Genomic DNA, 15,149 nt, shown 5'->3' on the forward strand with positions numbered 1-15,149 from the left:
ATTGGCGAGACCATGCAGACGCTGCGACAACGGATGAACGGACACCGCGCAACAATCGCCAAACAGGAGGGTTCCCTCCCAGTCGGGGAACACTTCAGCAGTCATGGACATTCATCCACCGACCTTCGGGTAAGCGTACTCCAAGGCGGCCTTCGAGACACACGACAACGCAAAATTGTCGAGCAGAAATTGATAGCCAAGTTCCGCACCCATGAGGACGGCCTCAACCGGGATCTTGGGTTCATGTCACGCTACACGTTACCCCACCAGCGAACAAATGTTATCTGTTTTTAATATAATGGGTCATTTGCTGGCTCTCTCTGCCTTCCGGATGTTTCTGCCTCTCTCTGTTTTTTTTTTCTCTGTTTTTTTTCCCTGTTTGTTTTTTTGTTGAATGTGTATTCGGAGGTTCTGCAGGTAACACCTCTCTGTCTGAACACGGTGATTGCCTTGGCAACGGGCAGTTGCAGGGGCAGTCTGTAAACACCATGTATTATTGTTCAATATGTATAAATGCGTAGGCTTCAAGGAGATCTTGAAACATTTGCCTGAGGAAGGAGAAAATCTCCGAAAGCTTGTGAATTTAAAATAAAATTGCTGGACTATAACTTGGTGTTGTAAAATTGTTTACAATTGTCAACCCCAGTCCATCACCGGCATCTCCACATCATGACTACCATCGACACCACAAACTGCCGGCTCACAGTGGAAAGGATATCCAAGAAGATCGCGCATTTAGACACAGACATCAAGTTTTTACAGAGCTGCAAGAAAGCAGACAAGATCCCGAAAGGACTCCAGATCACGAACCCACTCAAGTCCACATACAACTCGGATTACGCTGAGAGACTCTGCCGCCGTACCTCTCGCACACTCCGCAACCATCTCATACACCAACTCTACAGCAGACGCCACAACCTCGAAACCAAGATAGAGTCCATACTCTCAACCTGTACTCAGGACACAGCAGACCAGCTACGTTATACCGCCAAACAGACGAGGCAACGGAACTACGCTGCCTACATGAAAACCAAGAGCAGGAAGCTTGAGAAACTCGGCATCACCACCAGCAACGACCAAGCTTCCCCTGGTACCACGGTTGCAACCACAGGGAAGTCTATTGTCAATTTATCCGACCACACCCTTCAACCAGACGAAATCGAAGTTCTCAGCCGAGGGCTCAATTTCTGCCCCACTACCAAAATGGACCCCACTGGTCTCGCGGCGGACACAGAGGAATTCATCAGGAGAATGAGGCTCCGGGAATTCTACCACAAACCCCAAGATTTCAGCAGCGAACCCAATGAGACAATCGACGATCCGGAACAGCAGACAGAGGGATCCGCGGTACAGCAACCGAAGAGGAAAGAGTCAAACTGGACTCCTCCGGAGGGTCGCTGCCCTCAGCTGGACATGTATGCTCAAGCTGTCAGGAAATGCGTCAATGCCAGATTCATCAGCCGCACTCAGAAGACAGTCCAGAATGTCACCCGAGCACAACGCAACGCCATCAACGCTCTCAAGACCAACCGCAACATCGTCATCAAACCAGCGGACAAAGGAGGAGCCATAGTCATACAGAACAGAACAGACTATTGCAAAGAAGCATACCGACAACTGGACAACCAGGAACACTACAGACGGTTACCCGCAGATCCGACCAAAGAACACACCCACCAGCTCAACAAACTGATCAAGACCTTCGATCCAGACCTTCAAAGCATCCTACGCATTCTCATCCCACGTAATCCCCGCGTGGGAGACTTCTACTGCCTCCCAAAGATACACAAAGCCAACACACCCGGACGTCCCATCGTATCAGGCAACGGAACCCTGTGTGAGAACCTCTCTGGATACATCGAGGGCATCCTGAAACCCATCGTACAGGGAACCCCCAGCTTCTGTCGTGACACTACAGACTTCCTACAAAAACTCAGTACCCACGGACCAGTTGAACCAGGAACACTTCTCACCACGATGGACGTCTCGGCACTATACACCAGTATCCCCCACGATGACTGCATCGCTGCGACAGCATCAATACTCAACACCAACAACAGCCAATCTCCGGAAGCCATCCTACAACTCATCCGCTTCATCCTGGATCACAATGTCTTCACCTTCGATAACCAGTTCTTTACCCAAACACACGGAACAGCCATGGGGACCAAATTCGCACCCCAATACGCCAACATTTTCATGCACAAGTTCGAGCAGGACTTCTTCACTGCACAAGACCTCCAACCAACACTATACACCAGATACATCGACGACATTTTCTTTCTATGGACCCACGGCAAGGAATCACTAAAGAGACTACACGATAACATCAACAAGTTCCATCCCACCATCAAGCTCACCATGGACTACTCCTCAGAATCAGTTTCTTTCTTGGACACACGAATCTCCATCAAAGACGGGCACCTCAGCACCTCACTCTACCGCAAGCCCACGGACAACCTCACGATGCTCCACTTTTCCAGCTTCCACCCTAACCACGTCAAAGAGGCCATCCCCTATGGACAGGCCCTGCGAATACACAGGGTCTGCTCAGACGAGGAGGAACGCGATGGACACCTACAGACGCTGAAAGACGCCCTAGTAAGAACGGGATATGACGCTCGACTCATCGATCGACAGTTCCGACGGGCCACAGCAAAAAATCGCATAGACCTCCTCAGGAGACTAACACGGGACGCAACCAACAGAGTACCCTTTGTCGTCCAGTACTTCCCCGGAGCGGAGAAACTACGCCATGTTCTCCGCAGCCTTCAACATGTCATCAATGAGGACAAACACCTCGATATGGCCATCCCCACACCTCCACTACTCGCCTTTAAACAGCCACCCAACCTCAAACAGACCATCGTTCGCAGCAAACTACCTAGCTTTCAAGAGAACAGCGTCCACGACGCCACACAACCCTGCCACGGTAACCTCTGCAAGACATGCCAGATCATCGACACAGATACCACCATCACACGAGAGGACACCAGCCACCAGGTGCATGGTTCATACTCCTGTGACTCGGCCAACGTTGTCTACCTCATACGTTGCAGGAAAGGATGCCCCAGAGCATGGTACATTGGCGAGACCATGCAGACGCTGCGACAACGGATGAACGGACACCGCGCAACAATCGCCAAACAGGAGGGTTCCCTCCCAGTCGGGGAACACTTCAGCAGTCATGGACATTCATCCACCGACCTTCGGGTAAGCGTACTCCAAGGCGGCCTTCGAGACACACGACAACGCAAAATCGTCGAGCAGAAATTGATAGCCAAGTTCCGCACCCATGAGGACGGCCTCAACCGGGATCTTGGGTTCATGTCACGCTACACGTTACCCCACCAGCGAACAAATGTTATCTGTTTTTAATATAATGGGTCATTTGCTGGCTCTCTCTGCCTTCCGGATGTTTCTGCCTCTCTCTGTTTTTTTTCTCTGTTTTTTTTCCCTGTTTGTTTTTTTGTTGAATGTGTATTCGGGGGTTCTGCAGGTGACACCTCTCTGTCTGAACACGGTGATTGCCTTGGCAACGGGCAGTTGCAGGGGCAGTCTGTAAACACCATGTATTGTTCTATATGTATAAATGCGTAGGCTTCAAGGAGCTCTTGAAACATTTGCCTGAGGAAGGAGAAAATCTCCGAAAGCTTGTGAATTTAAAATAAAATTGCTGGACTATAACTTGGTGTTGTAAAATTGTTTACAATTGTCAACCCCAGTCCATCACCGGCATCTCCACATCATGACTACTATGATACTAGCAGAGGGATTTCAGAGTTCAGGTACACAAGTGGATACGCCAATTTAAAAAAAAGTTAATAGAGATGTAGAATTTCAAAGTCAAAATGAATTGGTCAATGCATATAAAACCTTAATAGGTCACAGTTGGAGTATTGTATGAGGGTTTGGGTTCCACACTAGGGAGTATGTTGAGGTGAGAGAGGCAGGTTCATTAGATTGTTGCCTGATATGAGAAAGTACAAATAGAAAAAAGCCTTAATAATTAGGGCTGTTTTCATTAGAACAAAGGAGATTAAGGAGTGATTTGATAGAGGTGTTTAAAATTCTGAAGGACTGGACAAAGGTTGATCGAAACAGACTATTTCCAGTGATGAGGGAAGTGAACGATGGGACATATATATAAGATTAAATGCAAGGGATTTAGGACAGAGCAGGAGAAACTCTTTTTTACTTGAGGCTGTGGAATGCCGTACCGGAGTTCATTAAAGCAGAAACCATATTAACATTTAAGAATAGGTTAGATAGGTGTCTGAAAGAAAGGGGAATAAAGGGATATGGATATGGAAATAGGATGGGGTTAGGACTACTGCTTGTATAGGATAAGCACCCACATGGACTAGTTGGACCAAACGGCCAGTTTGTGTTGTAATTTCTGTATAATTCTATGAATAATGTACCCTGTGACAGCTGTATTTTGTTTTGGTATAAGTTCAATTAATTTATGGAAGTCCTACAATAATTTGGTGGTGTGTGCTTACTGTTAGATGACTTCAGTTTATATTTTCAATAAATCCTTTTTATAAATGTCCACCTTTCTCCTGATTTCTCTTTTGCTTATATTACTTTACACTTAGGACTATACCTAAGGAAAGAGCCAGTACTTTAACTCCAACCGTTCACTCTGCTTTTCACAGTGCTTTAGTGGGAAGGGGGTGGTGGGGGGGGGGGGGAAGAATTGCTTGCAGTATAATACCAAATACTGATCAAGGGCTTACAATTCTCATTGTCCTTTATGCTTGTATGGAGGATGGGAAAAGGGTTGCTTGATTCAGCTCAAACAATACAGTTCTTTAGTGTTACAGAAGTCAATTGATGAAGTAAAGAGTTTTAAAATGTTCATGCATAAAATGCATTGTGACAACACAGTACTATATACCCTTTTTAGCAGTAGAAATATGGAAAGGTAAAGCCCTAAAGGATAAATAGCCAAATTATAGTGATTGTTATAACACTGGATTAAATTTTGTTTAAGAAATTTTTACTGGCAGTGTAAGGGTTAAAGTATTAGCCATTCATATGTAAGGGTTAAAGTTATTAACCATTCGTAAAGATATTCCAACTTAATTTTAATTGTGAAAGAATCCTGATCTAAGTGCCAAGTGGTTTATCCTAAAAAAAAACAGGCTGGACTAGCTGGCAATTGCATCTCAACTATAGAAAGAACCTACATTTATATGGTAACTTTCACATTCTTGGGATGTCTCAGAAGCCCTGCATGGCTAATGAGTCACTTTTGAAGTGTAGTCACTTGTTTAGTAAGCAAGTACATCGCCAATTTACACACAACGTCCCTAAATAGCAGTGAGATGAACAATTAGTTGACCTGTTTAGTTAATCTGTTTTGTTGGTGGTGTTTGAAGGATTAATGTGGCAGAATGCAGGGAGAACTCTGCTGTTCTTTGAGAACGATCCCCTATGCATCCACTTGAACAGGCAGATAGGACTTCAGTTTAATGTCTCAACAATAGAAATGAGATGTAACCTGAGACTGAAAAGTTGTATCTAGAGCTGTAGACTTTGGCTTCAGTGTGGGTGAGAGCCAGTCCAGCTTTTTTCTAACACAAGTAGGTATAATAAAAACAGAAAATACTGGAAATACTCAGCAAGTCAGGCAGCATCTGTGGAGAAGGAAACAGTTATTGCAGATTTCCAGCAGCCTCAGTATTCTGCTTTTGACTAGTAGGTATAATGTTTGTGCTGGTACTGAGAACTATAGACTCTGCACTAATAGCACAGTGGTATTAATATTGTAGATCTTTTTGACAGCTGTTTTCTTTGTTGAGAAATTTGGTTGAAGGATTAAGGCTCATAATACAGGGTCACCAAAATTAGAAAAGATAGGAGGTAAGTCACGGTTAGTGAAATAATGGAAAGTGATGCTCAGTTTTAATTTTTAAATCATGTAGATTGTAAGAGGAAGGGAAGATGAAGGAAACATAGATACATAGAAAATAGGAGCAGGAGTAGGCCCTTCGAGCCTGTGTCGCCATTCAATGTGATCATGGCTAATCCTCTATCTCAATATCATATTCCTGCTCTCTCCCCAAACCCCTTGATGCCTTTTGTGTCTAGAAATCTATCTAGCTCCTTAAATATATTCAGTGGCTTGGCCTCCACAGCCTTCTGTAGTAGAGAATTCCACAGGTTCACCGCCCTCTGAGTGAAGAAATTTCTCCTCATCTTAGTCCTAAATGTCCTACCCTATATCCTGAGACTGTGACCCCCTCATTCTGGACCCCCCCACCCCCCCCAGCCAGGGGAAAATCCTCCCTGCATCCAGTCTGTCTAGCCCTGAATTTTATAGAATTTTATATGTTTCAATGAGATCCCCTCTCGTTCTTCTAAACTCGAGTGAATACAGGCCGAGGCGACCCAATCTCTCCTCATATGACAGTCCTGCCATTCCAGGAATCAGTCTGGTGAACCTTCGCTGCACTCCCTCTATGGAAAGTATATCCTTTCTTAGGTAAGGAGACCAAAACTGCACACAATGCTCCAGGTGTGGTCTCACCAAGGCCCTGTATAACTGCAGTAAGACATCCGTGCTCTGTACTCAAATCGTCTTGCAATGAAGGCCAACGTACCATTTGCCTTCCTGACTGCTTGCTGCACCTCCATGTTTGCTTTCAGTGACTGGTGCACAAGGACACCCAGGTCCCTTTGTACATCAACATTCCCCAATCTATCACTATTTAAATAAAACATTGCCTTTCTGTTTTTCCTTTCGAAGTGGATAACTTCACATTTATCCACATTATACTGCATCTGCCATGTATTTGCTCACTCACTCAACTTGAAGCCTCTTTGCATCCTCCTCACAGCTCATGATCCCACCTAGTTTTGTGTCATCAGCAAACTTGGAAATATTACATTTGGTTCCCTCATCCAAATCATTGATATATATTGTGAATAGCTGGGACCCAAGCACTGATCCCTGCGGTACCCCACTAGTCACTGCCTGCCACCCTGAAAAAGGCCCATTTATTCCTACTGTCTGTCTCCTGTCTGTTAACCAATTTTCAATCCATGCCAGTATATTACCCCCAATCCAATGTGCTTTAATTTCACATCCACTGGTTCTCCCTTATCTATTCTACCGGTTACATCCTCAAAAAAAAACTCCTGTTGATTTGTCAAACATGATTTCCCTTTCATAAATCCATGTTGACTTTGTCTAATCCCATTAATATTTTCTCAGTGTCCTATTCTCACATCCTTTATTCTTGCATTTTCCCTACTACTGATGTTAGGCTAACCGGTCTGTAGTTCCCTGTTTTCTCCCTCCTTTTTTAAATAGTAGGGTTACATTTGCTACCCTCCAATCTGCAGGAACTGTTCCATAATCTATAGAATTTTGGAAGATGACAACTAATGAGTGAGCAAATACTATTTCCATGGCTGCCTCTATTAGTACTCTGGGATGCAGATTATCGGTCCCATTAATTTCTCCAGCAATATTTTTTTACTAATACTAATTTCCTTTAACTCCTCCTTCCCACTAGTCCCTTGATTCCCTAGCATTTCTGGGAAGTTATTTGTATCGTCTTCCATGAAGATAGAACCAAAGTATTTGTTTAATTGCTCTGCCATATCCTTGTTCCCCATTATAAGTTCTCCTGTTTCTGACTGTAAGGGACTTAAAGTTGTCTTCACTAATCTTTTTCTTTTTACATGTAGAAGCTTTTACAGTCCACTTATCTTCCTTGCAAGTTTACTCTCATACTTCCTCCCCCCCTCTTAATCAATCTCTTGGTCCTTTTTTGCTGAATTCTAAACTGCTCCCAATCCTCAGGCTTGCTACTTTTTCTGGCAACTTTATATGACTCCTCTTTGGATCTCTTATTATCCTTAATTTCTTTCGTTAGCCATGGTTGGGCCACTTTTCCTTTTGTGTTTTTGCACCAGAAAGAAATGTATAATTGTTGCAATTCATGCATTCGTTCCTTAAATGTGAGCCATTGCCTATCCACCGTCATGCCTTTTAATAAAATTTCCCAATCTATCATCGCCAACTCACTCCTTATACCTTCATAGTTTCCTTTGTTTAGATTTAGGACCTTAGTTTTGGATTGGACTTTCCGTCTTAATGAAGAATTCTATTCTTCCCTGAAGGACCCCACACAACAAGATTGTTAATTAACCCCTTCTCATTGCACAATACCCAATCTATGATATCCTGTTCCCTGGTTGGCTCCTCAACGTACTGGTCTAAAAAACCATCTCGTACACACTCCAGGAATTAATTCTCCACAGTATTATTGCTAATTTGGTTTGGCTGGTGTATTTGTAGATTGAAGTCACCCATGATTACTGTAGTACCCTTGTTACATGCATCTCTAATTTCCTGTTTGATGCTGTCCCCTACATTACCACTACTGTTTGGAGGTCTATGGACAACTCCCACCAGTGTTTTCTGCCCCTTGGTGCTTCTTACCTCCACCCAGACGGATTCTACATCTTGATTTTCTGAGCCAATATCCTTTCTCACTATTGCTCTGATTTCATCCTTTACCAACAATGCCATCCCACCTCCTTTTCCTTTTTTGCCTGTCCTTCCTAAATATCGAATACCCTTGGATATTCAGCTCCCAGCCTTGGTCACCCTGCAGCCATGTCTCCGTAATCGCAATTATATTGTATCCGTTTACATCTATTTGCTCTGTTAATTCGCCTACCTTATTACGAATTCTTCATGCATTCAGATAAGTAATCTTCTGAATGGCATTATGCATGCGTATGTTTTGTGATTGTATAAGCTCAATGTTTATGATGACATTCCTGATTACAGAAGCAGATAGAGATTTTATAATTCATTTGTAAAATAGCTGTTTGATTCTAGCCTTAACTTCCTGATTTTGGTGGTTGTTTTTCATGGTGAAAATTGTGCTAGTGGCGTAGATGCCAACTGCCCATGTAATCCCATCTCCTTGGTGCATGGTGAAATTTACACGAGGACTGATCTTTTCAGTCATTTCTGTAGTGATGGCAAAACAATTTCTAACTTACTGTAAAATATTATGTACAGTATATATTGTACATCTTAAAAAATTTGTTTATTAACAGGGTGTTGAGTCTGAAGATGAGAGATGCCTATTTCTTTCAGAGGTATCTTTTACAGAGCTGCCTGCAAACAATTTAAAAGTTGACACTGCAGAAACATCTGATAGTGGTACAAAACCGATAGCTGTTAAATGGTGAGTTCAATTATTTAACGCATGCGTGAAATATGATTTGGCATCTAGTATCTATTTTCTGAATAAACTTTTGTATCCTTCAACATAACAAATGTTTCTATATCTACTTTTTAAAAAAAAAAAGTCTTATTTCTTGCTACCTATACAGTTATGTAGAAAATTCATTTTGATAGGGTACCAGATGTTACATTGAAAAGGAGTGAGGAAAATCTTTATTCATGGTAACTATTGGAACATTAAGGTGCATGTGACCTTTGATTTGAGTGTTTTATAGCACCTTTTTTTAAGTAGTCTTGACCATTACTGCTCTTTAGATGCCAAACCTATTGAAGCTTTATAGAGTAGATTATGGTGCACGTTAGCAGTTTTATATCCTTTTGAAAACCCCTGTATTCTTTTGAAATCATAGAATGGTTACAGCACAGAAGGAGGCCATTTGGCCTATCGAGCCCGTGCCGGCTCTTTGTAAGAGGAATCCAGTTAGTCCCGTTCTTTCCCCGTAGCCCTGCAAGTTTTTTCCCTTCCAGTATTTATCCAATTCCTTTTTGAAAGCCACGATTGAATCTGCTTCCACCACCCTTTCAGGCAGAACATTCCAGATCATAACTACTCGCTGCGTAAAAAAGTTTTTCCTCATGTCGCCTTTGGTTCTTTTGCCAATCATCTTAATCTGTGGCCTCTGGTTCTTGACCCTTCTGCCAATGGGAACACGTTTCTTTTTACTTTATCTAAACCCTTCATGATTTTGAACACTTCTATCAAATCTCCTCTTAACTGTCTCTGATCTGAAGAGAACAACCCCAGCTTCTCCAGTCTATCCACGTAACTGAAGTCTCTCATCCCTGGAACCCTTCGCATCCTTCCTAAAATGTGGCTCGAATTGTGGCCGAAATGGTAAACTTATTTGTTCTTTTGTTTTAAACTTTGGATTGTTCAGCTTTTCACAAATGCTGTATTGTAGTGATTGAACATTTTCAAGTTCTTGTATAAAGGTAACAAGGTGAGATGAAAGAGTTACATTGAGTTAAATCGAAATTATAGCATAGAAACAGGCCATTCGGCTCAACTGGTCTATGCCGGCATTTATGATCCACACAAGCCTCCTCCCTCCATACTTCATCTAACTGTACCAACACACCCTTCTATTCTTTTCTCCCTCATGTGCTTATCTAGTTTCCACCTAAATGCATCTGTTATTTTCCTCAAATATCCCTTGTGGTAGTGCATTCCACATTCTTCTCCTGAATTCCCTATTGGATTTATTTGCGACTTTTATATTTATGACCTCTAGTTTTGGACTCCCACGCAAGTGGAAAATTTTTCTCTACGTCTACCCTATCAAACCCTTTCATTAGCTTAAAGACGTCTAACAGGTCACCCCTCAGCTTGCCCTTATCTAGAGAAAAGAGCCCCAGCCTGTTCAGCCTTTCCTGATAAGTATATCATCCATCACCTATCCACCACCTTAAACATTCACTCCCTCCACCACCGGCACACCGTGGCTATTGTGTGTACCATCTACAAGATGAACTGCAGCAACTCGCCAAGGCTTCTTCGACAGCAGCTTCCAAACCCGCGACTTCTATCACCTAGAAGGACAAGGGCAGCAGGCTCAAGGGAACACCACCACCTGCACGTTCCCTTCCAAGTCTCACACCATCATGACTTGGAAATATATCGCTGTTCCTCCATCGCGCTGGGTCAAAATCCTGGAACTCCCTACCCAACAGCATTGTGGGAGTCCTTTCACCACACGGACTGCAATGGTTCAAGAAGGCGACTCACTAACACCTGCTCAAGGGCAATTAGGGATGGGCAATAAATGCTGGCCTGGCCAGCGATGCCCACATCCCATGAAAGGATTTTTTAAAAATTCATTCAGTTCAGGGATCATCCTTGTGAATCTTTTTTGCACCCTCTCCAATGCCTCTATATCCTTTCTATAATATGGAGACCAGAACTGTGCACAATACTCCACTAACTGTGGTCTAACCAAGGTTCCGTACAAGTTTAACATAACTTCTCTGCTTTTCAATTCTCTCCCTCTATAAATGAACCCCAGTGCTTGATTTGCCTTTTTTTTTGGCCTTATTAACCTGTGGAGCTACTTTTAATGGTTTGTGTATCTGTACCCCAGATCCCTTTGCTCATCTAGCCCATTTTGATTCCTATTATTCCAGCAGTATGTGGCCTCCTCATTCTTCCTACCAAAATGCACCATCTCACACTTACCTACATTCAAATTCATTTGCCAATTACACACCCATTCTGCAAGTTCATTAATGTCCTCTTGCATTTTGACGCATTCTTCCTTTTGTATTAACCACACCCCACAATTTGGTGTCGTCTGCAAATTTTGAAATTATGCTTCCGATTCCTGAATCTAAATCATTAATGTAAATTTGTGAATTGTAGAATCATAGAAATTTACAGCACAGAAGGAGGCCATTTAGCCCATCGTCTGTGTCAGCTGAAAAAGAGCTATCCAGCCCAATCCCACTTTCCAGCTCTTGGTCTGTAGCCTTGTGGGTTACAGCACTTCAAGTGCATATCCAAGTACTTTTTAAATGAGTTGAGGGTTTTTGCCTCTACCACCCTTTCAGGCAGTAAGTTCCAGACCCCCACCACCCTCTGGGTGAAAACATTTCTCCTCAACTCCCCTCTAATCCTTCTACCGATTACTTTAAATCTAGGCCCCCTGGTTATTGACCTCTCTGCTAAGGGAAATAGGTCATTCCTATCCACTCTACCTAGGCCCCTCATAATTTTATACACCTCAATTAAATCACCCCTCAGCCTCCTCTGTTCCAAAGAAAACAACCCCAGCCTATCCAGTCTTTCCTCATAGCTAAAATTCTCCAGTCCTGGCAACATCCTCGTAAATCTCCTCTGTACCCTCTCTAGTGCAGTCACATCTTTCCTGTAATGTGGTGACTAGAACTGTGCGCAGTACTCAAGCTGTGGCCTAACTAGTGTTTTATACCGTTCTAGCATAACCTCCCTTCTCTTGTATTCTATGCCTCGCCTAATAAAGGAAAGTATCCCACATGTCGCCTTAACCACCTTATCTACCTGTCCTGCTATATTCAGGGATCCCTGGGCATGCACTCCAAGGTCCCTCTCTTCCTCTACATCTCTCAATCTCCTCCCACTTATTGTGTATTCCCTTGCCTTGTTTGCCCTCTCCAAATGCATTATCTCGCACTTCTCCGGATTGAATTCCATTTGCTACTTTTCTGCCCACCTGACTAGTCTGTTGCTATTTTCCTGCAGTCTACAGCTTTTCTCCTCACTATCAAGTACACGGATAATTTTTGCATCATCTGCAAACTTCTTAATCATGCCCCCTACATTTGAGTCCAAATCATTGAGATATACCACAAAAAGCAAAAGTGAACAACAGTGGTCCCAGCACTGATCCCTGTGGAACACCCTTCCCATCTTTTGCCAGTCTGAGTAGCTACCCTTAACCCCTACTCTCTGTTTTCTGTTTTGTAGCCAACCTGCTACCCATTCTGCTACCTGTCCCCTGACTCCACATACCTTAGTCATGAGTCTACAATGACCATATCGAAGGCCTTTTGCAAATCCAAGTATATTATATCTTTTGCATTACCCTTGGCTACTCTTTGTTACTTCAAAGAAGTCAATAAGGTTGGTCGAGCATGACTTTCCCTCCTGAAATCCATGCTGACAGTTCTTCATTATATTTTTGTTCTCTAGATATTTTTCTATTACATCTTTGTATGAAGATTCCATTATCTTTCCTACCTCCGACGTTAAGCTAACTGGTCTATAGTTCCTTGGACTTGTCCTATCTCCCTTTTTAAATGTTGAAATAACATTAGCTGTCTGCCAGTCCTCTGGCACTATTCCCTTTTCTAATGAATTTTTATATGATATGTAATAATGCCTCTTCTATATCCTCCTTAACCTCTTCTAATATTCGCAGATGCAATCCATCCGGACCAGGGGTCTTATCCTTTCAAGTCTGATTAGTTTATCAATTATCTCGTCCCTTTCAATCTTAAATGTTTTTATTTCTTTTTTGACCTCGTCTTCGAATGTCATGCCCACCGTGTTAGTCTCCCTGGTAAATACTGAGGCAAAGTAATTATTCAATATTTCTGCCATTTCGCTGTAATTACCTGTGAATTTATCCCTTCGTGGCCCTATCCCTATTCTGATTTTTCTTGTTGTTTGTGTCTAGAATGCTTTTTTTATATACCTTGATAATTTAATTTCATAGTTCCTCTTTGCTTTTGTAATTTTTTTGACTTCTTTCCTAACCTATCATTCTCTTTTGTCATCCTCCTTTATTGTTATGTACTTAGAGAATATCTTTTTTCTTTAGTTTCAATTTTATCCTTATCTCCTTATTCATCCATGGTGTTTCATTATTGGCTAGTTTGTTCTTGCTTTTAGAGGTATGTATTTCTCCTGAACGCTCTTGATCACCATTTTAAATATTTCTCACTGCTGTTCTATCTCTATTTGTCAATTTTTTCCAGTTTACTTTCCCTAGTTCCATTCTCATCCCCTCAAAATAAGCTTTTTTCCAATTAATTACTTTGGTCTTTGTCTTACTCCTGTCTTTCTCAATTATTATTTTAAACCTTATTATGTTATTGCTATTGCCTAGATGTTTCCAAGTTTGCTGATGACACAAAACTAGATGGGATCGTGAGTTGTGAGGAGGATGCAAAGAGGCTTCAAGACGATTTAGACAAGTTGAGTGAGTGGGCAAATACATGGCAGATGCAGTATAATGTGGATAAATGTGAAGTTATCCACTTCGGAAGGAAAAACAGAAAGGCAGCGTATTATTTAAATGATGATAGATTGGGGAATGTTGATGTACAAAGGGACCTGGGTGTCCTTGTACACCAGTCACTGAAAGCAAACATGCAGGTGCAGCAAGCAGTCAGGAAGGCAAATGGTACGTTGGCCTTCATTGCAAGACGATTTGAGTACAGGAGCACGGATGTCTTACTGCAGTTATACAGGGCCTTGGTAAGACCACACCTGGAGTATTGTGTGCAGTTTTGGTCTCCTTACCTAAGAAAGGATATACTTGCCATAGAGGAGTGCAGCGAAGGTTCACCAGACTGATTCCTGGGATGGCGTATGAGGAGAGATTGGGTCGACTCGGCCTGTATTCACTCGAGTTTAGAAGAATGAGAGGGGATCTCATTGAAACATATAAAATTCAGGGCTAGACAGACTGGATGCAGGGAGGCTGTTTCCCCTGGATGGGGGGTCCAGAACGAGAGGTCACAGTCTCGGGATACAGGGTAGGACATTTTAGGACTGAGATGAGGAGAAATTTCTTCACTCAGGGTGGTGACCCTGTGGAATTCTCTACCACAGAAGGCTGTGGAGGCCAAGCCACTGAATATATTTAAGAAGGAGTTAGCTAGATTTCTAGACACAAAAGGCATCAAGGGGTATGGGGAGAGAGCAGGAATATAGTACAGAGATAGAGGATCAGCCATGATCATATTTAATGGTGGCGCAGACTCAAAGGGCCGAATGGCCATTCCTCCTCCTATTTTCTATGTTTCTATGTTTACTCATTTAATAGATTTGTTTACGTATTTCATCCTCCACTTCCCTTCCACTATTAGGTGGTCTGCAGAATATACCTATTAATGTGATCGATCCCTTCTTATCCTTTGCCTCAATCCAATGGATTCTGTTTCTACTTTAATGCTTCTTGTGACCCATTTTTCTATTGCCATTGTGTTGTCTCTAATTTGTACAGCTACCGCCCCCCCCCCCACCCCACTCCTTCCCCACCCTTTCCAAGATCTTCTCCAGTTGCTCTGAGATACCCTTTTCCCTTGCACCAGGTAGGCAATACACCCTCCTGGACTCACGGTCACGACTGCAGAGGACGCTATCTACCCCCAAATTATTGAATCCTCT

The 15,149-nt window shown here is 42.8% G+C and overlaps 1 protein-coding gene across 3 annotated transcripts in view; it reads left to right on the forward strand.

Moving 5' to 3' along the window:
* LOC137320195 (vacuolar protein sorting-associated protein 8 homolog) overlaps nucleotides 1–15,149 on the forward strand; it is a 168,534-nt gene that overhangs the window by 31,133 nt on the left and 122,252 nt on the right. For 2 of the 3 annotated variants that reach the window (XM_067981913.1, XM_067981914.1), the window contains exon 3: nucleotides 9,091–9,221. In XM_067981913.1, the coding sequence (XP_067838014.1) occupies nucleotides 9,091–9,221 (131 nt within the window). Of the gene's footprint in view, nucleotides 1–9,090; nucleotides 9,222–15,149 lie in introns of those variants that run through there. The other variant, XM_067981915.1, reaches the window with a different exon arrangement.

This window comes from Heptranchias perlo, chromosome 3, assembly GCF_035084215.1.
Source record: "Heptranchias perlo isolate sHepPer1 chromosome 3, sHepPer1.hap1, whole genome shotgun sequence".
Taxonomy (NCBI): domain Eukaryota; kingdom Metazoa; phylum Chordata; class Chondrichthyes; order Hexanchiformes; family Hexanchidae; genus Heptranchias; species Heptranchias perlo.